The sequence below is a fragment of the Leiobunum rupestre genome, chromosome 6 (genome assembly GCF_980474605.1).
Source record: "Leiobunum rupestre chromosome 6, qqLeiRupe1.1.hap1, whole genome shotgun sequence".
NCBI classification, from domain to species: domain Eukaryota; kingdom Metazoa; phylum Arthropoda; class Arachnida; order Opiliones; family Sclerosomatidae; genus Leiobunum; species Leiobunum rupestre.
This window is the reverse complement of record NC_143389.1, coordinates 24,830,020-24,857,873: the sequence shown is the minus strand read 5'-3', so window position 1 is coordinate 24,857,873 and position 27,854 is coordinate 24,830,020. Positions and strand designations below refer to the sequence as shown.

The window sequence follows — 27,854 nt, the reverse complement described above, 5'->3', positions numbered from 1 at the left end:
TTTACAAGTTTTTTAAAGGCTGAAAAACTTTCGCAACAAAAATAATGATTGAAATTTTAGATGGTATAGAAGTGCGCGACTATCGCTTCCCAGGAACAAACAAGTTTATTTTGGCTTCCCCAACTTGTCAAGTCGAGTTTTTCAGGGGAAAATAGGTCTTTTTTCATCGTACCAGAGTTATTCCTAGGTTTTATATGATGCTCTACAAATTCCCAAGACTTTATTTTCAAATAAGCACTTTTCATGCCCAAGATTCAGTATTGTGGATGCCTATCTGGATTATTCTTACTGTCAACAATAACTGTCTGGCATTACTACAATTAATATTAATGTATCAATGTTGGTGTATAGTACAGAGATAGCCATACGGATTTGTTTCTACTGTCAACTTCAGCGAGAAACGTATTACAATCCCGTCATTTAACGAACGTTAGTCGACTGTAGATAAGAAGCTTCGTAGTGTAATGAGTTAGTGTAAAATTTTTGACATGGAAGGCCAACTGATCAGCTCTTAGCCAGTTTCCTGGAAAAATGCAAAAATCAAAGTTTGTCCGTCATCGAGTTAACGTTGTTTTTTGCACTTTACACAAGAAATATTAAACCATTTCTTATTGGAACTTCATTTAAATCTCATTATTTATACGTAATCAAGTTTTTTTAAAGTAAAAAATTATCATTATCGTAATTAATTTAATTGTAGTTTAATAGTAATTAACATTTAAGCCTTAGCTTCGTAGGGAAAATTAGCCCGTTCGTAGAGCCCGTTCATATATTCTAGGTTAAAAATAACGTATTTAGTAGTACCAGAAAGAATTTTGTGGAAAGTGAAATTTCGTTTAAAGTTAATTTTGTTTTATCTCTTCCTAAGTTTTTTTTACCCAGCTGATTTTTTACAGAGTAAAAAAAATTAATTATTGAATTTTGATTTAGGTGTATCCATCTAGCATCAATTTGTGTAAATAATTTTGGGAATTTTAATAACAGTAATGAAGTATGGTAAATATTTGAAAAAAATTCATAACAACAAACGTTTTGGGCATTCAAACTTAATCCTCTATATAAGGCGTCTTAATTATTAAAAAGCTTAAAGAGTGAGTAGACTGAAATTTTTGGTATTTGAGGATCACTAGTGTACGAGCCATACCGTTGTAAGGTAGTACAGCCAGAACAGGGCTGTCGGCCCACCATTTAAATACTGTTGATCCATTTACATTAAGAGTGTTAGAATTTTTTTTAGTTTTGTAATATAATATATATTCATATTAAGTGCCTTAGTGGCTATTTTCATTTACAATGTCTGTGTACACTCTAAAAAAGGTTGGGTTAAAAATTACCCAAATTGGGTAAATTTTTACAAAAATCTGGGTAAGTATTGCACCTATTCAGGAACTTGGGTCAACTTGAAACAACCCAAAATGGAGTTAAAAAATTACACATGCTTGGGTCAATGGAAAATACACCCAAGCGGTTGGGTAGAATTTTAATAACCCGAAAAAGGGTCACATATTTAATGACCCAAAATTAAGAGTTAATTTTTTATTTAACCCAAATATAAGGTTTAGTTTATTTACCCAAAAGTATGAGTCAAATGCGACTTTTGCCCAAGATTATGGTTAATAATTTCCTTTTACCATAAGATTTGGGTAGTCGAAACTAAAATTGAACATTTGACCAAATTATTTGGGCAAAATCTACAATTAATCCTACTATCTGGGTATTTGTATTTAAGTAAAATTTTTCACAATAGTTATCGTCTTTTCAAATAATTTTTTTAATTAAAATTGCATCGTGCACTAAAAAGTAGCCATTAACTTTCGAAAATAAACCTTAATAAACACTTTAATTTTGGACTTCAAAATATAAAACATATAATAAAAATTCGCAAACTTTTGGAATTTGATTTTAAACTTGAAATAATAATAATAAAGGGCAATTTAACCTAGTTGAGCATTTAATTAAAATACTTTCGAAAAATTTCACAATAACCATTTTGGGTGAAGTAGGGTACACAGACACACAAGATTCTCGACCAAGTGTTATATTTATTTGATACCTTGGGCGATGAGGAATATTTTGGTGCAAGAATTATGCGGCGAAAATTTATATTCGCGGATATATTTAACTTTAAAATTTAGATTTTTCAATGGATTTTTACTAAAATTCCTTGATTTCGAGTTTTTAGATAACGTAGAACACCCGACGCCTGACTTCCGCGCACAAACTAACATAATCTATTTCGTCCAGTTAAGATTTTACTAGGTTACAATTCCACAACGTTACGCTTTCACAGTTTTCACCGCTCATTTGGCGGTTGGACGATACTTGGTGCGTTTGGCTAGGTCCTGTTTTCTAGGTCGCGTTTTAGAAGGCCCATCGTGATAGAAATAATGGGGTTGGGGTGGCACCGCGCGGCCCCAGCGCTCGAGCGAAGTCAGTGCACGGCGCCTGCGCCAATAATTGAACGCTTGATATTCGTCGTCGTGTGTTCTGAGGCAGTTCCATTTATTATATTTCACATTCATTTGGTTTTAGACGGCGTTTTCGCCCATTTTTCGTATTAATACGTTCCTTCATTAGTTCTACTGCACTAAACAAAACTTTAATATTTCGGATTTATAGTAATTTACCCTTGCTTTATGAACATTTTAAATGTTAAATATCTCCTTAAATACATATTTCCGCAAAAAAATGCGCCATTCAATTTCTTATCATGCAAGGAATAAAAAAAAATACGTGCGTCTGTTTACCCTATTTTTGCCAAAATTTTAAACTTGCCAAATGCGTGAAATGTGAAAAAATCAATCCTTACTCTCCATCGACAAAAAATTATCCAACCTAAATAAGCCTTAGAAATAACAAGAGGTTTTAATATGAACTAACTCGGATGAAAAAAGCTTCCCAAAATACAGAACCACATTTCTATCCAGAATAATATAAGTTTTCCCTTTCCCTCAAATTTTTAGCTTACCAAATGCACGAAATGTGAAAAAATCAAATGTTACTCTCCGTTAACAAGAACTTGGTTTGTCAATTACCAGTTTCATAGGCATTTTTCAAGTAAATGCTTCGAGCACGAAACTCGTTTTACAGAAATCTTTTATATATTAACTCGTATAGGTCAAAAATCCACCAATTCCACTCATCCTATCCACAACTTCAAGAAAAAAATGGTTTGAAAATAAGCTATATTTCTTTAGGAACGTATTAAAAATATTTTTTACATCTGTGACTCATAAAATATCCATTTATCCATGGACTAAATATACAATTAGAGTAGACTAAAACACGCCATGGTATAAGAAAAGCTAAAAATTCCCTTTCTTCCCGTGCAAAGAACACTTTTCCCCCATTTTCCTCCTCGAAAGGCCATTTTCCCTCGCTTTTCCCGTTTTCCCTCTTTAATTGCATCATTCCCTTTTAGCGTTTTTGAAGGTTTAAAAAGTCCCCGCATGTGGAAGCACTGCGTCATAAATCAATGTCAGAAATAAGTGTTTAAAAAATATTGTGCCTTATCATAATTCTGAACTAAACACGCGTACTCCTTTACAATTTAAAATTTTATCAGTTTACTGTTACAGTTTCAAGGCTCAAATTTAAGGAAAGGGTTTTAAAATATAAGGTGAGGGAAATCAATTGAAATTATTTTAGAAATATATTTAGCTTTTTAAAATAAATAATAATAAAAAAATAACTCTTTAATTCTAAAACATTTCCAATATCTGTGCCTTCATAGCTCCCAACTACCCCCCCCCCCTTAAATCAACCTTCCAACTGCTTTGATAAAAGCATTTTTAATTTAATTAATCTAGTGGGGAATAAATATTTTTCTAAAATTTTGAAAATATTTTCAGAAAATGATGAAATTTCACAAATCAATGTCGCCCGGTGTATTTACCTAACCACAAAAATTTTGAATTTCTACCTTAAGTAGGTTTTGAAAAAACTCGCTTTTTAAAAAAACAACATCCTGTGTAGTACCTAAAAATTATTCATGAATCAATAATGAAAAGGTGAAACCTCGAAGACATATATGCCAAAGTACTACCTGCTCAATAAAATACATTGTTTTTCATGCCCTCGTTATTAGTCTCACCAAAAGCGACATAAGACCCAAAAGTGTGTCAGTACGGTATAATGTTTAATGAGAGCTTGTCGCGAAGTAAAATGAGGGAGTGGAAGAGGGGGTTGAAAATACGTCATCAAAATTTGAAATTTCCTTCACTTCAGCGCCGCCGAGTGAGGCGTTTTAGAACGTATGTCCACGGGAGAATAAATCGAAGAGATGAAATCGCGCCAGACCATAGACTAAATATACCGTTGCTAGTACTACTTATTTCAACTAATAGGTTATGTAGTCTATTGTGAGACTAGCTCTCAGTAAATATTTTAACTTGCGCAAAGGTAGAGTTGACACACTTTTGGGTCTTATGTCACTTTTGGTCTCAGGTACAGTGTAGCCGATGCCGATGCCGATGCCGATGCCGCTGTGTCGCGCATACCTCTTCAACGGTTAGGGCTAGAAGAGTCGATGATATCTCGTTCGAATGTACATGCATCGCCATTGATAGCCTTTCATAAAGATTTTAAATCGAAGCCCAAGAAGTTGGGCATTTGCCCAATTTACCGTTTTCGGTAGTTTGGCTTTGTGTGGTTGATATTTTGTTAAAAATTAAGTCCGGTAACGTTAAAAAAAATATTATTGGATAGGTTAGGATTCATCTGAACTACAACTTCGGTTATATCAGTAAATATGAAATTTAAGTATAGTTTTCGGGGTAATACGCGATGCTTACAACGTATGACCTGAAGTAACAAATAAGTGTGACACTTATCGGAGTAATACGCGATGCTTACAACGTGTGCCCTGAAGTAACAAATAAGTATGCCACTTATCGGATGCCGTTCTTATATGACCAAAAGTAACAAATAAGTGTGACACTTATATTTCCGTCTGTAAGTCGGCATAACGTTCCTTAATTTAAGTCCGATTTTCATGAAAGTTATATTTTTGAATAGCTGTGGTTTACATATAACCAAGAGTTGCAAATACGTTCCTTAATTTTAATTTTAAGTAAGGTTTTTTGGGCAGCGTATACGGAGCCCCGCAATTTCCAACATTGTAAATCCGCGTGTTTATAGAGGTCTACGCGCCAGTTTCCTTCTGGCGTTTTTCAAGGCCGTTCAGAGTGCGCCGCGCTTTCAATGTATGACCAGAAGTAACAATTAAGTATGACACTGATCGACCTAGTCTTCGGCGTATGACCAGAAGTAATAAGTGTGATCAGAAGTAACAAATAAGAGTGACACTGATCGAAGGAATCTTCGATGCTTTCAAAGTATGACTAGAAGTAACACATAAGTGTAAATATGTATATATCTGTGACCGTGGATATATTTTGGTTGTGATACCGGCGTTGCAGGTTGCTGTGAATAGCTCAAACAAACTTAACACATTAGAAGGATTGTGTGTATTCTGACCGTCGTACGTCTTGTTCATTTGTAATATTATGACCATTTTATTTTAATTTTTTATCTGTACTCTTCTAATTAATATAGGTGTACCATAAATCAATATGTTAAATACTCGTAGTCAATGTAAAAGTCGTGTACAAAATTGTAACAGATGCAAGCTGTCAGATATGGTTTATTGCAAAAATAACTCGCAGCGTAATTTAACCTGATATCTGAATTTTAGGTGTTGGTCCATTTGATCGAAAAATATGTGATCGACAGTCGATCATTATACGTTGCAATTGATCGAAATTCCATTTGATCGAATCCCATTTGTCATTTGTTTCATAAGATCGAACCTTAAAATGATCGAATACTATTTGATCGAATTCAAAAGTATTTATAGTACCAGTTGGTATGTTTTTATTTTACCGAATGTCAATATGAAGTGCAGAAGGAATAATGATGGAATAATTCATTGCTTAAGTGCAGAAGGAATAATGATGGAATAATTCATTGCTTAAGTGCAGAAGGAATAATGATGGAATAATTCATTGCTTTAAGCCACAAAGATGAAGAGATTTTTACTTTATACACTATATGATGGAATTTTTTATGACATCGACGATAACGGCCCGTTGTTTTTTATATATATAAATAGGGTCAGGTTAGGTTAGGTTAGGTTTTATACGAGGGGTCTGACCACGTTCACGGCCCTTCTATTGCTAAAAGTTAGGTACAGAGTTCTTTTTTTAATAGGTCTTTCTATTAATTATGTCCGAGATAATATTTTGTTTTCTACGTCACTGCGCTCAGGTTTTTTTCTGTATATTATTTTTCATTAGTACAGTTTAAAGAAATAATTATTATTCATAGAGTCTACTGTATCTCATTCTGACTAGATGTTGCCTTTTCGATTTACTCCCAAAAACTAGTAGTTTTACCCGACAGTAGCTTTCGATCAAATTTCGTTCGATCAAATGCCATTCGATCAAATGCAATTCGATCAAATGGAAATTCGATCAAATGGGACCCGTTCGATCATTTGGGAATCGATGAAATAGACTCAAACCGAATTTTAAAAGGAATTTAATTAAACAATTATAATAATATATAATAATTATTTACTTTTGTCATTTGTTTTCAGTTCCACCAAAATTTAAACAGAAGTTCACGAACCAAAATGTGAGGAAAGGAGAAATCGCGACGATGAGATGCCAGGCCAGAGGAGAGCTGCGCCTGAGCATCTCTTGGCAAAAGGAGAAGCAGCTCATTCCCGCTGGAAACCACAAAAGGTCTGATATTCAATATTATCAATTTTCAAAATTATCTTTCAAAATGTTCACTTTTATAGCTTTCCAAACACAATTAATATTAAGCTAAATATCATTCCACCCTACTCGCGTATACATTGTCAATAAGGGTCAGTTTTTTAAAGGACCGATTTTGTTGTAGAAAACTAAATATATGATATCGATTCTCGCCCCAATGTCCCATTTGAGTTGAGTCAACTAGTTGGTTCGTGTTAATAAAACTTCTATGAGTTGACCCACCAAAAAGGTACGCGAGAAAAAAATGGATCACTGATCCATTTTTGCGGACTCAGCATTTTGATTTGAAAAATTGACTCGTGTGAAAAGATCTTTAGAGACAATAATCTATCTCCTTTCGCTGTTAATTTTATCAACTTGAAACATATGTACTTTCACAGGTTTCCGCTGACCTTTAAAATTACATTTCCGAGGAAAAATAATACAATTTATATTAAATACTACAGAGATGAAATATGGCTTACAAATAAGAGGATATATTCCCGCATAGTGTCATTTGATTATTTTCAAATGATAAAATTTGGGGTCGTGATGCTCATTGGAATTGAGCTTTTGAAGGGTATCTGTAATTTTAGGAGGATATACATTTGATTCTTACTACAATTAAATGAAAGAGTTACGCGTGAATTAGGATATTTTCTCAATAAGATAGCTTTAATTTCAAATTGGCGTCGTTTTTAGAGGTCTGACACTGAATCAAAATTTATTTATGTCTCGTAGAATAGAGATTAAAGACCGAACCGACAGCGAAGGCGTTTCATCCGAATTTACGATATTATCAGTAGAACGATCGGACAGCGGCCTCTACACTTGCCTCGCCGCCAACAGCTACGGAAAAGACGAGTCCAACATTCAGTTATTGGTTCAAGGTCAGTGAATATGTGATTGAAATTTCCGAAATGTCAACAAACTTCACATTTCGGTCACAAGGTTAAACCGAGGTTAGGGGTGATTAGCGCTAGTAACGTTAAAAACAAGTCGGATAAGATGATTTTTCATTTTACATTTCACTCCCTTTAACCATAAGTCTATAATATTATACCATAAGTTGGTCACTTTGTGGAATATTTTACTGAGAGCTAGTAACAAAGTGACGTCATCACAAAAAGAAAATCTCCCCCTAGCGAGGCGCTACGTGTGAGGCGTTAGCAAGCGGACGCAAAACGGTGACGAAGCCCGTAATGCAGTCTGTCTTGTGAATAGCTTTCAGTAAAATTTTGGCATGTGAACAATTGGAAGTGTCACACTTATGTAACAGTGTTATACACTTATGCTTTAACTAATCAAATAAAATGCCTAATATGTTTTAAACAATTCGTAAAAAGAGGTTTTCCCCCGTGTTATTAGGCTTTCCCTTTCTATAAATTTTAGGGAGCTGTTGGCTCACGTGGCATGAAGGGCTTGTCACCACACTCATACGCAGTATAACCCGGTCACCTGAATTAATGGAATTAAAAGGTTGCTATAGATAAATGGACCTAAGGCGGTGACTCGAGTATTAGCTTAGCTGATTATTAATATTATTAGTATTAAATATATTTTTTCTGGTTGAGATTAAATCAAAGACGTTCTACTTGTACTAGATTGTCGTTTAAATAGAACTCTTAAACATGCTTTAACATTTTAATTTTTGTAATAGCATCTTTTGATGTGTTTGTAAACAGAGGCACCGTCATCTCCGATTTCTTTGCAAGTGAAGAGGAAGACGGCGCGATCCATAACGCTGGAGTGGACGGCTCCCTTCAACGGTAACAGCGCCATCACGCAGTACCTCGTCCAATTCAGGAACGGTACAGGCAAGTACGTTCTCCACATTGGGACGCATTCCTGGCTACTTAGTTCTTCGTTTAATTGCGGCTGGAGATAACCTTTGACCTAAGATAATATGTTTTCTTCTCGCTAGCTAGCTGGCAAGGCGATACCGTTGTGTCCGCCGCCGACAAAGAAGTGATAATTCAGAATCTACTGCCGGACGTCAAATACGCTTTTCGCGTAATGGCCGTTAACGAAATTGGTCTTGGAAATCCTTCGGAATCCGTCACTACTAAAACCGACGAAGAAGGTTTGTAATTTCCCTTAAAGATCAACCCCTAAATGTTTTCGCGTTTTTCTAAAGGGTATTTTTAACCTTATTTATGACTATGATGAAATGATAAGCGGGCCCCATGGTCTTATTTTTAAATCTCACGGGTATGGCCAGAGGAAAAACGCGTCGAAAGCATAAATTAATACTATCTTGTTTGTTAAAAAATATATAAAATAGTGGAAATACAATAAAGTTACCTTTTATAAATATCTTAAAATAACTTGCATTGGAAAAAACCCCTTTTAAGACGCCCTTCCTTGTAAAAATTAACTAGAAATTGGTGGTTTATGTTATTTATATTTTGCCCGTATAAAATTTCATTTCCCATTCTTACAAACTCTTATTTTTTACTAGTTTATAACTCTTTATTTTTCGACATATTTCATTTTCTTATTATTTTTTAACTAACCGTTTACTTTATTTCTGTATGTAGCACCAGGTGGTCCTCCACTGGATATAACAGTGGAAGCTACAGGATCACAATCTGTAAAAGTTCAGTGGAAAGTATGTTCTCATGATATCCTGTTTCTCAAAATAAAATATTTTGAAACTAGTACGAAAGTAGTTTGGTTATAAATTGAGATTTCAGGGGAACAATTACACTGTTATACTGTTATCCTGTTATCGGTGTACACTCTGGCTAAAGTAATTACGGTAATCGCTCTGTAAGCGCTGTAATCACTCGGTAATTATTCTGCAGTAGCTCGTTAATCACTTGTAATAAAATATGTAATCGATACGTAATATCTGTAAGCGTTGACTGAAAATAATAATAATAATAATAATAATAATCAGCTAGGCTTATACCCAAGGCAGTAGTTAACGCCACGACTTTCTATTCGAAAATATAGCGGAGTTTAAATATTAATATAAAATTTGGCCTTGTAACAATAATTGTCTCATTGTCAATTGTATTCATTACGTTTGTAACAATATAATTTCATATTTTAATATTCTTAACACCACCCATTTTGTGCTTAAATTGATTTAGCCGCCGAGAATAGACTTGCAGTATGGCGAAATTAAGGGGTACTACATTGGTTACCGACCGAAGTACAAAACGGAGGAATCATATCAATACAAGAACGTTGATGTGCCGAGGAATACCAATTACGAAATGACATATTTGACCAACTTAAACAGAAGTACGCGATACGGCGTAATGGTACAAGCGTACAACAGTGTTGGTGCGGGTCCCAGGTCCGACGAAATTCTCGTTACCACTTTGGAAGCTGGTAAGAAGCTGTTTGGAATAACTCAAAAAACAGTTGTAGCCAACCACTTAAATTACCGTCAGATTAAGCAATTTTCATCATTTAGTACCTCCCTGTTCTGCTATTGTTATTCTCTTAAAATATTTGCTCAAAACACGTTTAGGAGGAAATAATGGATGAAAACAGGTATCCATACCTCTACTGGGAATGCTTATCCAGCCGTATCACGTATGGTAAGATCACTCTGCGTGCTCTCCCCTCTCACGTGGTTGTTTGTTATGTTAACATAGTGACGTCAAAAAAACCGTCAGCCACATCGAGACGAAAATCTGCCGCGGTAAGCATTCCACGTAGAGGTATGGATTCCTGATGAAAATGATAAAGAGATTTCCGCAAAGGGAAAATTAATAGAAAATATTCCTACGCACTGAATGTTTTTATTTTTTGAGACGTTAAATTGAAAACTGCCTTGAGCCAAAAGAAGTAAAGGTTTTATTTTAAAAGCCTAGGCCCTCGACAGATATTTATTTTGAAAGATATATATTATAAACGTTTGCTATAAATTATATTATAAATCAAGCTAACAATGAAATTTGTCTAATTCCTTATGAAAACAGCTAACTTACCTTGTAAAATTTCCTCGTTCACTGCTAATTATGATATCAATTTTAAGCGCCACCAACGTCGCCGGTTATTGAAGTCGTAAATCAGACGCCGTCCTCGATAACAGTGCAGTGGCAAAGAAAGTTAGGAGACATCACATTTAAAGGTAAAGCCAAATAATGAACGATTCTAAGATAAATTTCTCAACAAATAGTGGTGTTCAGAATGGCCCAGACCAAACGTTATTTCGTGCAATTTTAGATTACGTATTGCACTACAAAGTGGACGGAGAAGATTGGCGTCATCAAAAGATAAGCACGACTTCGGACAGCTACGAGCTCCAGAATCTCAAATGCGGCACAAGGTACCAGTTGAGGATGACGGCGTCGAACAGTTTGGGAACCGGAGAACCCGGAGAAGCTATTTATGCCAGAACCAGTGGCGCCGGTTAGTCATTAAAATCATATTTATTGTGTTATAAACTAAAATTGTTGTTGTAATATCGATTTATGATTTATTTTTGTAATATCGATTTATGATTTATTGTTTTAATATCGATTTATTATTTATTGTTTTAATATCGATTTATGATTTATTGTTGTGATATCGATTTATGATTTATTGTTGTAATATCGATTTATAATTTATTGTTGTAATATCGATTTATGATTTATTGTTATAATATCGATTTATGATTTATCGTTATAATATCGATTTATGATTTATTGTTATAATATAGATTTATGATTTATTGTAATAATATCGACTTATGATTTATTGTTAGAATATTGATTTATGATTTATTGTTAGAATATCGATTTTTGATTTATTAATATCGACTTATGATTTATTGTTATAATATTGATTTATGATTTAATGTTATAATATCGATTTATTATTTATTATCATAAGAACATTGTATTCTGATTTAATCGGGCAAGGCTTCTTTATATGCTACGCAACTATTCAATTTTGTGTTATAGTATTGGACTCTTATGATACTTAATCCTTTAAATCGTAATCCTCTATAAGTCAATATTTCTTAACACAAGATTTGGACGAACTTTCCTTGTCTTTCAGCGCCAAGGACGCCTTCGAAGGACTCGTTTCTGAGTATAAATAGCACGCTCGTTATTCTGTACCTTCCGGCGTGGCATCGCGAAGGATGTCCCATCGAACGCTTCACGATCCAATACAAGTCCAAGTTTCAACCGCAGTGGCAAACAGTGCCTTACCAGAGCGAAAAAGTGGTCATCCGGCAACTCGTGCCAGACAGAGAGTATCTACTCAAAGTCTCCGCGTTCAGCGAAGCTGGCACCACCGAAGCGGAGTTCAAAATTAAAACGCTCAATATAACCACTGACCGTAAGTCACCGGAGATTCGAATTGGTTCGTTATTATAATTAATTTCAATTAAAGTACAGATTAGTTAAACATTAACTAAAAAATCCCAATCTTAAGCAATTGATCAGTTTCAAATATTTCCTAGCTTACTAGCTGCAAGTAAATAAGCCCAGAAGAGCTAGGAAATCCTAGTGACACTGATTGAGAGCTGCTAATTTATGTTTGTTTTCAGGTTCGACATACATGACGCCAGCCATAGCCTCTGATCAAAATTCAATATTACCAATATATCGGAATGTCACCATCTTACTGCCAGTGGTTATATCCGCGATAGTTTTAGTGATGGTGATCATTGCAGTAGTTGTCTGTCTGAGAAGGCACGGAGATTCCGGAAGTGGAATGACCGCGCAACGGGAAGAATCCACTTGTGAGTTGATTTCTTGCTAAATTGATTTTGTAATCTGCTAACTTAGAGTGGGAATAATAACAGACAGCCTCAAGGCTTTTATACGTAGGCTGGACTAAAGACTATGTTACAATATGAGCAAAAAACTACGTTCCAAGAACTTTCACTTGAATTCGCAGTGCAGTGGAGCGTAGTTCCCTTACGAAAATATCTTAATCCAATGTTTAAAATTAGATCCAAATGGAATCAAAACAGTCAGGTGGAATCCATTTCTGTTTGGATAAAATACTTTTTTTTATCAAAAGGAATATATCAGAACTTATAAAATTGGCTTATCTACAGTTTTTGAAAAAATTTGGAATAAAATTTGATTTAGTATTTTCGTCACGGCATTTTTACGATATATTTAATGTTTTGGAAATAATGCAATTTTCCTCGGCAATATTGTATTTTTTCATGAGCTATTTCAATTTCTATGGAGATGAAGCACTTTTTCGGGCAAATATTTTACATTTTCATGTAAATATTGTAAAGTTTCGTGAAAATGTAGTTTTTTGTAACTGATATATTGTAATGTTTCGTGAGCTATTTCAATTTCTATGGAGATGAAGCACTTTTTCGTGGAAATATTTTACATTTTCATGTAAATTTTGTAATGTTTCGTGAAAATATTGTTATTTGTAACTGAGATATTGTAATTTTTTAAAGATATATTGTAGTTTTTCATGGAAATATTGTATTTTTTCCACGAAAATATTGTATTTTTCCATAAAAATATTGTAATCTTTCTTCGAGAAATTGTTAATGTTAACTCCAAACTGGGGCGTAAGGATAAATTCATCAAGGGGTGAAAATTTTGTGGTGCCAAAGCTTAGCCCAAAGGGTTTTTGAAACTGAACCTACTCCTTGTTTACGCCACTAATTACAAGGGAGTATTGTAAATATGCACTACATAAAAAAATTTAAATTTCCATAGTCAAATTTATAATGACCAAAAATGTTCAAAACATTTTTTCAACCTTAAAAATGTTCATGGATAATTAAATAAAGATAGTTTAGTTTAATAGATTAGAAAATATAGATTATCTAAATACAAATAATATATATGATATGACGCATTTGTAGATGACCGCATCAACAAAGAGAGAGTCGGTGATGGGATGGGCTTGAGCGAGTATCCCATCAAAGCGGACAAACTTCACGAAGACATCTTTTCGAAAGGCTCATATTACGCTTCTCCCGGTCGAAAACCAATCCCTGTCGGCAGCGGAAGAAGGCAAAGAGGTAAAGTACACGTTTTACTATACACCACTTCAAACGCAGTGACTGACACGCCATTAATAATCAGAAATGATAAATACTTCGTATGTTATTTCCTTTTCACCCGTCTCTACAAAAACTAAATGTTATCCGCATTAGAGAAACTGCTGTCGTGTATTTACCAATCATGTTATTCAATTTTGAGACAAAATTTATACTGGTTTTTAAAGCGAACTTTTTATTTTTCTCTGAATGTTTCTATGTATAAGGATTATTTTGAAATTATCGATGTTATAAAATGAGGGGTACTCAGTTTGAACCGTGTCTTTTGGGCCAGTTGGGAAAGAAGAAACGCACGAATACGCAGAGCCATACTCAGCCGTTCCGAGTACGAGGTCATATCCCGACTCGAGGTGTGATTTTGAATATTCCACTAATGTAAGTACGAGATTTATATTTTCACCTTCAAAAATCTTTTGGTAGAAAAACCGTAATGATAAAGATTTTAAAATCGATGTGAAATCTCCCAATTCGCTTCTTATCATTAATTTATCGGTAACTATTTACCGAAAGCTTTTTACTACCTCAAATAGCTATTTCAGAACCTAGTGAAATATTGTTGAAAACGAAAGTCTAATGTTTTATCACATCGCGAATCCATTAAATTTGTATGAAACCAAGGTTCATCTTTCTGTTTGGGAAAGTTTTAATTTTTATACGTAAGCCATTGTCTATGGCGATAAAGGTGATAAATAAACACTATTCTCAAAGGATGATTGTTTCAATAAAATATCCATTTGTTGACATTGCTTTTTATATAAGTTCGACAAATGTCAGTGTTAAATTTAGTTTTCGAACATTCTTTATTCCTAAAAGAAATTAATATCGCTTTTATGATTTTTATCTTTTATATTATTATTATTATCATTTTTATCTTTTTTTTTGGTTAATCGAGTTAGTCAGTTAATTGTTAAGAAGGCGCTTTACAAACATTTATGTAGTTCTACGAGGTTCCACGACTCCGAACAATAGGGGAATATGTATTGCATCATAAAATCAACATGGACGACACTGTCATCGCCTATTTGTTGGAAATTTTTGGAATTATTTTGATTTTTGATATTAAATTTGCATAAAACAATATAATTATCAATCAGATAATTATGTTTGCAGACTAAAATTAATGTTCGGGCCATTCATTGCTTATGGTAACCTTACTGTAGCATTGAGCAAATAAAAAACCTGCTGTTACAGCCAATGACATCGTTGAGCAAACGATGAGCAACGTGACGTCAAACCCGGAAGCACTAAAATGCGTACAGTAAAAAACCAAGCCTTACTGAACGCGGAACGTGGCTTGGTGACATGTCAGACCTTTCATCTCAACCCAAGTCCTTCGTGATGGAGATATAATGTTGGTAACAGCGTGAAATCCCCGGAACTGAGCAGCAAACTATCACGCCTCGAACGTTTCGAAAGCTGAGCCGGCAAGAGAGAGAGTGCGAATCAAGACGGCCAAGTTATCAGCGCTTCGAATTTATGAGGCTGAGACAGTCAATTGTAGTTTCCGAACAAGATTCGCCGCCCGATCAGCCGGAACTGAAGTCAATCTATTCGTTACGGCCGTTAAATCTGTCTCTGCGCATAAATATTTTCCCAACAATCGAATTTTGATGCCAAATAGCGTCACCGTTTAAACAAAACCACGTAACTTGAGATACGTGGTTTTGTAAAAATTGACATATTTAGATTCTACACCCCAATTTACGTATATAACATTAAAAACATTAATAGGTTGTAATTGAATTTCTTTTTTAAATCGAAAAAACATTTAAATGTATCTTTGATATTCACAGCGCATTTCGCGCAAAAGCGCGTATCTTGCTTATTTTCAGTTCCTTTTTCACTTCATGACGCGAGACCACGTATCTCTAATAATTCCCCTTCAGCAAAATATTTTTCAATTAAAATCCTCGTAAATTCAATATTGAAATGAAATTACTTACCTATAAAATTAACTCACATGTATAAACCTAACACGCGATTTCACAAGTCCCTGAAAAATTAAAAATCCATTTTTCTCAAAAAGGCCACGGAAAAGATACGTGGTTTTGTTTTAACGGCGACGATATACGATTTTTCCATTGTAAAGAGGCAGTTTTAGAAACAAACGCGGTACGTCAGAACATTATTATCGGTTTCCACTTCGTATAAGCATTGGAATATTCACTTTAGAATTGAATTTATGATTTAACTAGCTTTAATACACGGCTTCACCCGGGGTCTTAGTTTTAATGAATTAGATCTGATTTGTACGTAAGAAAGGTAAACGCTGTACCAAAAACGTAACACACGTAACACGCGTAGCAAAAAGTCCTGAACTACTTAAAAATCTCAACTAAACCTCCCCTTCTACGAAGTCCCTTTCTTTCACACTAACTCCCCTTCTACGAATTTCACACTAACCCGTTCAAAAAGTTTTAAAGTCGGGACGGGCGCAAGGAACTCATATGAGGAGATAAGGGAAGCAAAGGGGTGGGAGTCCAGAGTCGAGTAAAATAAAATTGAATTATGAGTAAAATTGAATTAAATTAATAACCATGTCAGGTATTTGGAATTAGTCGCGTGTAGTTGGAAATCAGGCCCTAAACATGGAGTTACAATTTCAAAGCTCTAGAGCTAACCGTTCTCAAGTTTTTAGGAACATGACATACAAATAAAAAATAAAAGGATCAACTTTAAAACTTATAGTTATAGATGACATACAAATAAATAAATAAAAGGACAAACTTTAAGACTTATAGTTATAGATTCTAAAATACGTGTTGCGTTTGTAAATTTCCATGGATGCTGAAATTATTTAAAAATGTTGTAAAGTAATCGTTTTTTTAGACGCTTGTAAGACTTGTTTAAAAAATTCCCTCATTTTCATCAGTTCATTTCTAGAAAAAATTATTATTCATAAGCTTGTCAATAAGTTTTTTTAATTGCATTAAACTTTAATTTAGAGCGTAATATTCAAATGCCTTAAAATGTATAGCGTTTACCAGGAATTCGTACGTGGAAATTAATTTAATCGGTTCGATAGTTGTAAGATATCTGAAGTATTTGTAGAGCTTAATATTTTCTCATAAGTGGAGTAATTTTTGCATTAAAAATTAGTACTTAGTTGTCAATATAGTGTGCAATTTCATTAACCCATTTCACCATATATTTCATCATATATTAGAAATATGATAAGCAAAGTAATATTTACAGAGAACGTTTAAGAATTAGTGCGTTGGTAGAAAATAGTAAGACCAAGAACATATTTATTTATACTTTGCGAGAAAACCACGTTTGGACGATTTCCAGGCATCATGGTCGAATTTCCATCTGACGTGCCCTTCAGTGGCGACGGAAGTCGGCAGATTAAGCGGGCTAATGAGCTCAGGCTGATTTCATTTTGTAAGGAGGAAGGGGATTGGGAGCAACGAAAGTAGAAACAAATCCATTATTGGTATTACCGAAAACTGTTTTCCCCAAACACATTTCGATAAACTACGAGCTGATTCAAGGGACACCTGCTGTATGAATTTAATCGGGAATGAACTGATTGTTTTTAATCTATTATTTTGTAGGTAAAAAATGAAGGTCCTTACGCAACCATAAAAAGAAGTCCACCTCGCTCTGGAAGTCAGTTCGTTTCGTTAGTCCAAGGTAAGTCCGAAAAACGTTGTGTATTATAGGTGTTGAGCAATTCTCCTTAGCATCAAAATGAAAAAAAGGCCATTTAACATTAGATCAGGGTGAAACATGCTGTATTTTGCCGTAACTGTTCGGAGGCACAAAACGTTTAACTTCGGTATCGAACTTTTCTTTGTCTTGAATGTGTCGGTGCCTTATGCTAGAAATTTATAACAACAACAAAATTAATTGAATTTTTTTGCTTTATTTGCTTTCACTAATTTTTTCTAGAAATTGAAATCGTAATATGTTTTTCAAATGGAAATTCAAAATCGCTTTATCTTGGTATTAATCTTTTTTATCGAAACGCATTATCGAGATCGCTTCTTCTGGCTTTTAAATCTATTTAGCTTCTTCAGATGTTTCCTTGGCGGAAACGTGAACGTAAAAGCTTTGCTACCATTGATTTTATCAATACTCGTTTAATCTTAGCAATGTATTTTTCTTTACGCGTGGAAAAATCTCTTCCACATTGCTTTAGATAATTATGTAGGGAGTTGTTTTTATTCACACAAGTAATTTTTAACGAAAGCTACTTATGGAAGAAATTTTAAATTTTATGGTTAAATAAATTCACTAGTGGATATTTATTGGTTAAATTTCATCGTTTTCTGAAAATATTTTAACACTTTCAGAAAAACTATTCTTTCACCACTAGGTGCTAGATCAAATTGGGTCACTTGAGAATTGGTCGAACATCATATGAAACCCACAAAATACCTTTGGTCGATAGAAAAAGACCTATTTTTCAATGAAGAACTCGACTTGGCAAGTTGGGCAAGTCAAAATAAACTTGTTTATTCCTGGGAAGCGATAGTCGGGCACTTTATTACGAAAGTATAGTCTACCCATCTAAAATTTCAATCATTATTTTTGTTGGGAACGTTTTACAGCCTTTGAAAAACTTGGAAAAGGATAAAGAAACATCTAATTAGACACAAATGGTTTAAATTTCACGTACATTTTTGGTATTTAAACGGCAGTTACTATTTGTTAAACATCATCGAGGTCGTGAATCTTTCGAATTATGGTTTGTTATTCAAATGGTGGCTGAAATCCAAGAAGAGTGCGTGATATTTTTTTAAGGGGGACATCCAAACCGAAGGCCGTCCCTATCTACCATTAAGCGAGCTGTCAGTGACTTTCAACAGTTTGATAATGTAAAAACCTATGTTTCGTGGATTGGGTGAGCCTAATTTCTACTTTGAGAACACTGATCTTGCATATTTTGCCGCATACCGTTGAAGAAGTTGCACAACCGTGAGTGCCGATTTAGGTTGCAGTAAAAACCTTGTTTGGAAAACTTTACGCAAATATAGTTACCGTCCATAGAGAGCTACATTTCACCAAGGATTTTCAAAGACGTTACGACTTCTGCAACTGGTTACTCAATGCGTTGAACGACGACCCCGAATTTACGCATCATGTTCTCTAGACCGACAAATTGTCTTTTTCTAGAGATGGACATTTCAACTATCAAAATAATTACCTATGGCAGGACGAAAGCCCTGACTAGGGTTTCGGGCATCATCACCAAGTTCAGCTACAGCGCTTAAATGTCCAGTGTTTTTGCCTCAAAACCTCCACCGCCATAGCTATTTGCATGTTTTACAGAACGAGTTTGCAGATGCAATCGACGACCTTACTTTGGCTGAAAGACGCCGAATTCAGTTTCAGCCAGCATATTATCACAGAGGGGTGACTGAATTTCTGAAGAACGAGTTTCCTCCCAGATTAATTGGAAGAAATAGTCCAGTTCTTTGGCCTGCAAGGTCTCCCGATCTGACACCGTTATAATTTTTTCCTTGGGGATTTATCAAAGAAAGGGTTTACGCAACTCTATTGAAACGAGAGCCAAAATTTGAAATTGCTAACCAAGAAGTTACCTCATAAATGATAGAGTATCCATTTCATGATATTATTGTCCGCGCTCAAGCTTGCGTTGCAGCCGAGGGGTATAATTGAACCCACTTTGTAAAGAAATATTTAGTGTGTTTGAAATAAATTATTGCAAACTATTCTTCGTGTGTGGCATTATTATTTTTTAAAACTAGTACCGGTATTCCTTAATTCGAGGTTTCCGTCGATTCCCATGGTACGTGAATTAGTGAATATCTTATCTCTTACCTGGATCAAACAAGTTTATTTTGAATTGCCAAACTTGTCAATTTTTCAAGTCGCGTTTTTCTGGGAAAAATAGGTATTTTGCCATCAAACCAAAGGTATTCGTTCGTTTCAGATGATGCTCTTGGAATTCTCAATTGACAAAATTGATCTAGCACCTAGAAGTCCGAAAATATTTTCAGAATACGACGAAATTTACTTTACCTTAAAAATTTATAATTTTTAATATAAGTAGTTTTTGTAAAACATCACTTGTCCGAACCAAAAAAACACTCTGAACACTATCAAAATGGGATTTCTTGCAATATCGTTTGCTATTTACAGATCTAATTTGAAGAATAAAATAACCGATTATAAATTCCCTGCCCAAGTTACCGAAACCTCTGTACACAGTTATTATCGTACCTGAAAAATAAAAATCATCAACTCTATAAATCAAATTAACACGTCAGAGAAGGTAAAAATAGGTTTAGAAACCCGCTTTTGAGATCTGCCTAATGAAAATCTCGCTCTGTTAGGAAACAAACCCTTAAATTCTGTACAGCCAAAAGACACAAAAAAAAGCTTGATCCGAAAGTAGAAATCAGATTATCCCGTAATTGCGTTATTAGATATTACCTTCATGTTTCATTTTGCAGGGCTTGTTTGGTTTTTCTAAAATGGGCCTTTTATTTAGCTTAACACTTTCAGGTATGGACCTTTGAGTCTTTTATGATCTTGGTATATCACTTCTTGTTTCTAACCTCATAAAGAAAAGCAACTACCGATACGATTTTTAAAATTGTAAATTTGGATAACAAAGACCTAGTAACATATGGACTTATTACTCGTGCTCGTAAAAAAACCATGTTACGATACATGAAAAAAATAAACGTTTTCTGTGTAATTTAATTTTAATTTAGTTTGAAGAATTGAGATTGGCTATCCGGTTTCTCAGTAGCAACATCTACCTCAGACTAAATCTGAACCAAAATGGTGATTTTTTTAAGAACTTCGGTGTTAAATAATTTATTTGTGTTATATCTTTGCTCAACACAAATAAAACCTTTATAAGAGCATAGCGAACTTGACGAGTAATAATAATCAGCTACACTTTAGCCCCAAGTCATCCATTTACTTTTAATGCCATTAATTTAGGTGACCACGTTAATCTGAAAAGGAGGGTGGCGGCAAATGAGTCTACAGCACCTTACACTCACTATTACGGTTAACCTCAACAAGGTGTTTTTGGAAGGCGAAGCCAAAGAACTCTGTGGACAGGTCCGTAGCCACGGGAGGGGGAGGGGGCATTCGTGGGCGATGCCCCCTCAAATGAAATTTTTATTTGCCCCCACCTGCCCCCTCAATTTAATCCATTCCCCTCAAAGAATATTCCCTGCCCTTCATCTTAATCAGTTTTTTAAACTTCTATTCGTTGAAATTATCTTTTTAGACCACTTGTCTTTGTCAAAAATTTAGATCGTTATTTATAGGTAACTCTTTCTTAATAAAATACAAGTTGTAGAATGGTCTGCTTCAGAAAGCAAGGTTTTTTTTTCAACACCAAAAACATTTCACGGCGCCACTTATGTTAATTTTCGAAATTAGGTAACGAAAAAAATGTGCCCCCTCACAAATCGCTACTGCCTCCTTAACAAAATTTTTCGGACGCTGGCGTAGGGCACTACGATGATAGGCCTCCGGTGGTATGGTCTCTGTTACTAGGTACACCGGGCTATAAATTCTGACACACTGGCTACGGGCCTGTCTGTGGAAAACCCCTTTAACCAGTGAGGAGATAACTCTACGCAAATGGCTTGGTTCCTAGATTTTACCTAGTGTCATAACCTCGGATCGAACCAGGTTCCTCTCACTACGCAGCGAAAGTGCTAAGCACTCCGTCACCCCACCTCTAGATATTAGTTTACCACATATATTTAAAAACGTAGACATGCTATATTAAGTAGCGGCTCTATTCAAATAATTGATTTGATATTCCAGATGACAAGGCGACGAAAATTTGTTCCGGAGGCCTGAGGTCGTCTTCGATCGCATATTCAGGCTCAATTCAGTCGGGCTCAAGTGGCGGCCGCTCAAGTAGTCATTCTAGTGATATGTACAAAAGTTATACGAGATCAGGTGAACTACTTTTAACTTTATTTCTAGAACAATCAGAACTTTTAAACAAAAAATGCTTAGCTGTTATTTGGTATGGGGGTAAACACTGGCTTAACAAAACCGGGGTAATCCAAAAAACTAACAAGTTGGCCAGCCAAAATATACCTCTCTCCTCGAAAGAGTTTGTCCATGGAGCAATAACAGGATAGCCGACTCAGCCCTTGAGCTATGTAATGTTCTTTTCACACGAGCCAACTTTTTAACCCAACTAGATGAGTCAACTAGTTAGTTCGTGTGAATAAAAGTTCGGTGAGTTGATCCAACAAAAAAGTACGCGAAAAAAAATGATCACTGATCCAATTTTGCTGACTCAGCATTTTGATTTGAAAAGTTGACTCGTGTGAAAAGGTCTTAAGTTTATTTGGAAAATAGATGCTGTCGTACTGTACTAAATAGCGCAGTAAAATTAAACTTATCCGGTTATTTCTCCTATGGAATAATTTATTTTCAATTTGAAGACGTGGAAGTCAATGGCTCAACTGTAAAATATCCACCTGTCATGCTCAAGTTCGGATCCCGCTTGGTACTATCGCAAATGACAAAAAGTTGTATATCGTGACCATTTGGTGGAAACCTTGCCATTTAGATGCTAAGACGTTTAACGTAACCGTTAGCCCTCGGTCCGTCCAAAAAGTCATTAAAAAGAAGTTGGAGAGTAGAAACCCTGTACGTACACAACAAGCACACACGTCACAACACAAACACGAATTTTAATTCACGTGGTTTAATCTCCCTATTTTATAGAAATATTTCGTGAAATTATAATTTTACCACCCAAAGTGGAAACGCTAGGGTTTTGTTTAACAGTGATATTTGCGGTGCCCCAAACAAAATGATTTATAGATCCGATAATTGCAAAATAATGCAAAATGGCTAAAAGCCCAAACTGAAAGATCTTTAACCAACCAATTTTTAAGAATCAAAGGTTTACATATTCACCATTGAAATGTTTTTAATCTATAAAGAAAATAGTGTCGATATTAATTGTGCTATTTTAAACAATTTACAATTCATTTTTGACGACATACCCCAAGAAACCGTTGAAAACCAGCAATTTTTAAATAATATATCTCACATGTCAGAATACTTAAAGAATATAATTTAAAATATTTTCAATGAAATGAAACCACTTTTAAATGTGCGAATTTAGTACGGCAATCTTGTTTTTTTCCTTAAGGTCAAAAGCCTTTTGGGTGTTAGCGATATCTGTCCTTTATGCCCAATTCTATTTAAGCTAATACCCACTTCAACTGCTCTGGGATCAGTGGAGTAGTCAGAGTTAGGTACTGATAGCGTCACGCGCCTTCATAAATGTACGATTGTATGAATGACATTTTCATAAAATTCTTCATCCCCTCCAATCTTTTGAATTTTACAAATAATTATTATTCATCGTTTCGTATAACCAGGAAACATTTTCTCATTACAGAGATATCTTAGCAGCGTAGCTACCAAGAACTGTATGAAATATTTAAACTATTGTATGAAGTGCAAACCTGGAAGGTCAGTATCTGGTAATAATTTATAGCGTAAGTATAGGATATATCTCTTAGAGGAAGTGTTCATTTAGACATTAACAGTTACAAAAGCACCTTCGTGGATTCTGCGCAAGTTGTTTTGCGCTGTAATTTCCCACGAATGCAGAGAAACCGGCACCGAGTCAGCGCCTAAAATATAATGCGCCTGAGACCTTCCCGAAGATGTAAAATATAAAAATTACACTAGTAATATAAAACATTTTACAGCCGAAATAAACACGAATCTATTCTTCCAAAATATATATTGAAAAAGTTGCGGTAGCCCACGAAAGTATATGTTTCAAGCCATTAATATTTTTATTAAATGGAGATGAATAATTATTTCAGAGATATATTATATGTTTCTAGTAGTCTTTAAAATTTCAACGCTAGAAAGGGTAATAATTGGTTACATAATTTTTAAGCGTGAGATTGTTTTTAAGACAATACAATGTTGTATTATGTTCTTGGTTATCGATTTTGTAGGCGCTTAAACTAAAAAAAAAGGTTTTTTTAGGAATGAGAACTACAAAACGCATTTTTAGAGAGTGTCCATTTTTTAATAATTATTTAATTGGTTTAAAAATCCCAATATAATTAGCGAATAAGTAGATAAGTCCACTATGAAAAGGGATAATAAAGCTAAACCCTACAAATTTGAAGAAATTTAAAAACTTACTAATAGCTCGTACCGATAGGTCTTCGAGCGAACAAAAAGACGCGAAACTCGGACCAACTTAAAAATCTCAAATGTGGGGGAAATATTATAAACACAATATACTTAATTTTAGAGACAACCTACAAGGAGACAACCCGAGGTGTAACTCATCGATTTTGTTTAAATTCAGGGATTAAGTAGACCTTCATGGAACTTAAAAAACCCCAAATGGAAAAAATACCATGGCAACCGAAAACGTTTTTGACAACTAAAATATTATATTTATCTATGTAAATTAAATAAAGCCAAATAAATTTGGGTAATAATCTAAATTCAAATGGGTAAATTGGGTAAATTTACTATAAATATCTAAATTCAGGTTAATTGGGTAAATTCTTATCAAATATCTAAATTTGGGTAGATTGATCAGGTACTGTAAATTGGATAAAATTTATCAGGTTATTTAATTCGAAAAGTTTTATTAAGTACGTGTAAATTTTTTTAATTTAGGGTAAATATCTAATTTAGACATTAGATATGAATTTACCCAATTTACAGTACCTGATCAATCTACCCAAATTTAGATATCTAATATGAATTTACCCAATTAACCTGAAGTTAGATATTTATAGTAAATTTACCCAATTTACCCATTTTAATTTAGATTTTTACCCAAATTTATTCAGCTTTATCGACCAGAATAACCCAAATCTAAAAAGGTGGGGTGGAAAATTCCAAAACATTTGGTCGATTTGTCGTGGAATGACCCAAATTTAGAAGTTTACCAAAATTTAGATACTTACACAATTTAGATATTTACCCAAATTCAGATATTTACCCGAATTCCGATATTTACCCGAATTCAGATATTTACCCAAATTAAAATATTTACCCAATTTTAAATACTTACTCAAATTTAAATACTTACCCGAATTTAAATTATTACCTAAATTCAATTAAATTATTTACCAAATTTAGATATTTACCTGAATTAAAATATTTAGCAAATTAAGATATTTACCTGAATTAAAATATTTACCTAAATTAAAATATTTACTTGAATTAAAAAAATTTACCTGAATTCAAATATTTACCTGAATTCAAATATTTACCAAAATTTACATACTTACCTGAATTAAAATTTAAATACCCAAATTTAATACTTATCCAAATTTAAATACGCAAATTTAGATATTTACCAAAAATTAGATATTTACCCAAAACAAGATATTTACCCTAAATTATATATTTACCCAAAATTAGGTATTTACCCAAAAGAGATATTTACCCAAAATTAGATATTTACCCAAAATTAGACATTTACCCAAAATTACACATTTACCCAAAATTAGACAATCACCCAAAATTAGACATTTACCCAAAATTAGATATTTACCCAAAATGAGATATTTACCCAAATTTAACCACCTTTGTTTAAAAAAATCTTTGAAATTTTGAATAGTTTCATAGAATCGTCGATTTTGGCATGTTAATTTACATAGAGGAATAATATATTTTAGTTGTCAAAAACGTTTTCGGTTGCCATGGTAAAACTAAAGCCCATCGCATTTTTTTCCCTTTGGGGTTTATGAAGTTACATGAAGGTCTACTTAATCCCTGAATTTAAACAAAATCGATGAGTTACACCTCGGGTAGTCTCCTTGTTAGTGAGAGACTGGTTTAAAATATTAGGTTAAGTTTTAGGGTTTAGTTTATTTGGTTTAATAGCTATTAGATTTGGATCAAGAGTAATTACATTTTTCATTTAGACCGTTATTATTTATTTATACAATATTTTATAAAGTGGTATATTTTAGACAAAAAAACAGTTTTTTTATATTCTAAAAAAGTCTTTGAAATTTTTTAAACATGTTCTACTCATTTTATTTAAAATTAATTTAGTTTAGTTTAGTTTCGTTTACTTTCTTTACGATGGAGGTAAGAATTATTTAAAATTTGGGGTTTTAGACGCGTACAGGTTTTAATTAGCCTCTGGTTGAACATAATTTAATGCATCCTAAGGTGGAAATATAGCGCGAAGCTGTGGAAGCTCTTACGCCATCTAGCGTCATATTCCAGTACTAAACATTCGCAGGGTTTCACCCTTTGTATGGTGCAAAGATGTTTATACGAAAATGGCTATTTTAGTAAATATTATAATATACAAAAATAAAATTAAGGGCATATTAAAATAATCCAGTATAAAATATAGGTTATTAGCATTAGCAAGATAGAAAGGTAAAATATGTATTTCTAAGAAAACTGTGGTTATTTCTATTTATAGATATTCTTACAAAACCTTTCCCCAACTGCGCCCTGAGGGCACGGAATGACTTTTAAAAATGTTTGTTAGTGGCACAAACTTGCGCTAGTCGCGGTATCAGAACAACCAATTACCAACTAAGATATTAAATTTCATTTTAGGAAAACATTGGGCAATTTCCAGATAGTCCCTATCGTCCAGAATAGCTGTTGATGTTTGGTGGGCTCTGCTGGACGACTCGAGAAACGCGAGATGGTTTCTGTTGAACTTTTTCACTCTTGATCTGCGAAATAATTGATCCCTTTTTGGGTTTGTGTCTACCATTAGCAGCGTGGTTTATATTAAATACCGGTGTTTAATTTTCAACACAAAGAGTACCAAATTTTATCGTCCCAAATTACTACGCTATTGAATACTTGGGTATAAGACAATTAATTGGAAATTTTTATAGTGAATGTAGGATCAATGAAAGAAATTGATTGACGTTAAGGACGACATGGCATTTAGTCGGAATACCAAATTGGTAGAATCGCGCTTTTAGTCTGAACGACTATTTGGAAAACGCGTTAATCATTGTTTGGAAAACTATTTGGAGAATGCGATTTTGTTCGGAAAACTATTTGGAGAATGCGATTTTGTTCGGAAAACTATTTGGAGAATGCGATTTTGTTCGGAAAACTATTTGGAGAATGCGATTTTGTTCGGAAAACTATTTGGAGAATGCGATTTTGTTCGGAAAACTATTTGGAGAATGCGATTTTGTTCGGAAAACTATTTGGAGAATGCGATTTTGTTCGGAAAACTATTTGGAGAATGCGATTTTGTTCGGAAAACTATTTGGAGAATGCGATTTTGTTCGGAAAACTATTTGGAGAATGCGATTTTGTTCGGAAAACTATTTGGAGAATGCGATTTTGTTCGGAAAACTATTTGGAGAATGCGATTTTGTTCGGAAAACTATTTGGAGAATGCGATTTTGTTCGGACTACCATTGAGAGTATTTGTTTCAGTTGCGGACTTTAAATTGGTATAAGAAAATATTTTGAAAAATTTGCACATGACATAAGGTTTTTCAATAGTCTTACACTTACAATTTTTATTGTTTTTATTGCGATTTATAAACGTACTTAATATTTTTCGTTATTATAATTTTGATTTAGCAGACGACTTTTCTACATTCAAATTTAAAAATCGACCATTCAGACGCAACACCTCTAACCGAAATTTACACTTATCATGAAGCCTATAGAATAAATTAAATTGAAATTAATATTTTCATTAACAAGACGTATTCCCCATTTATATAAAATAATTCATTTTCCAAATAGTCGCCAGATTACCCACTCGCAAAATCGTTGTTTATTGTAAAATCTTGCGACAAAATTGTTGTACACCTGAGTAAATAATACCAGAGAATCCTGATCCTGTCCAACGTAACCTTCACCTTTAGAGAGAAACCCTGGCTTCCAACTAGCTGTGAAGTTATTTACACGGTTAAAAAAGGAAAATCAAAATTGTTCAAATACTATTGAATATGAACCACATTGCTATACAGTCATATTGTTTTGGGATAATGTTCCCTTCATCAGAAATGTAAAGAAATAACTAATTTCCGTTAAAGATTTGTGGAAATATTTGTAGATTATGAAATAAAAGTCTCATATTTAAAATCAAATTTTATTTAAAGGAAAACATTTTAGAAACAAACGTGTCA

At 33.9% G+C, this 27,854-nt stretch overlaps 2 protein-coding genes across 3 annotated transcripts in view; both read left to right on the top strand.

Moving 5' to 3' along the window:
* LOC149940481 (cell adhesion molecule Dscam1-like) overlaps positions 1–8,718 on the top strand; it is a 92,446-nt gene extending 83,728 nt beyond the window's left edge. Inside the window, exons 12-15 of the mRNA XM_090179280.1 lie at positions 6,599–6,746; positions 7,503–7,651; positions 8,447–8,582; positions 8,686–8,718. Coding sequence (XP_090035406.1) covers positions 6,599–6,746; positions 7,503–7,651; positions 8,447–8,582; positions 8,686–8,689 — 437 coding nt within the window. The 3' untranslated portion in view covers positions 8,690–8,718. The remainder of the gene's footprint in view (positions 1–6,598; positions 6,747–7,502; positions 7,652–8,446; positions 8,583–8,685) is intronic.
* On the top strand, positions 8,692–26,761 carry LOC149940480 (cell adhesion molecule DSCAM-like). 2 transcript variants are annotated; one of them, XM_090178783.1, is made up of 13 exons: positions 8,692–8,844; positions 9,302–9,372; positions 9,860–10,103; positions 10,756–10,851; positions 10,947–11,132; positions 11,766–12,050; positions 12,262–12,456; positions 13,561–13,719; positions 14,033–14,133; positions 17,316–17,394; positions 21,526–21,663; positions 23,132–23,205; positions 26,302–26,761. In XM_090178783.1, exons 1-12 carry the CDS (start codon positions 8,778–8,780, stop codon positions 23,140–23,142), a joined length of 1,632 nt encoding a protein of 543 aa, XP_090034909.1. In that variant the 5' UTR covers positions 8,692–8,777; the 3' UTR covers positions 23,143–23,205; positions 26,302–26,761. The 2 variants fall into 2 exon arrangements, with proteins under 2 accessions (XP_090034909.1, XP_090034910.1); XM_090178784.1 differs by having other exon boundaries at positions 23,132–23,231.
* The last annotated feature ends 1,093 nt before the right edge of the window (positions 26,762–27,854 follow it).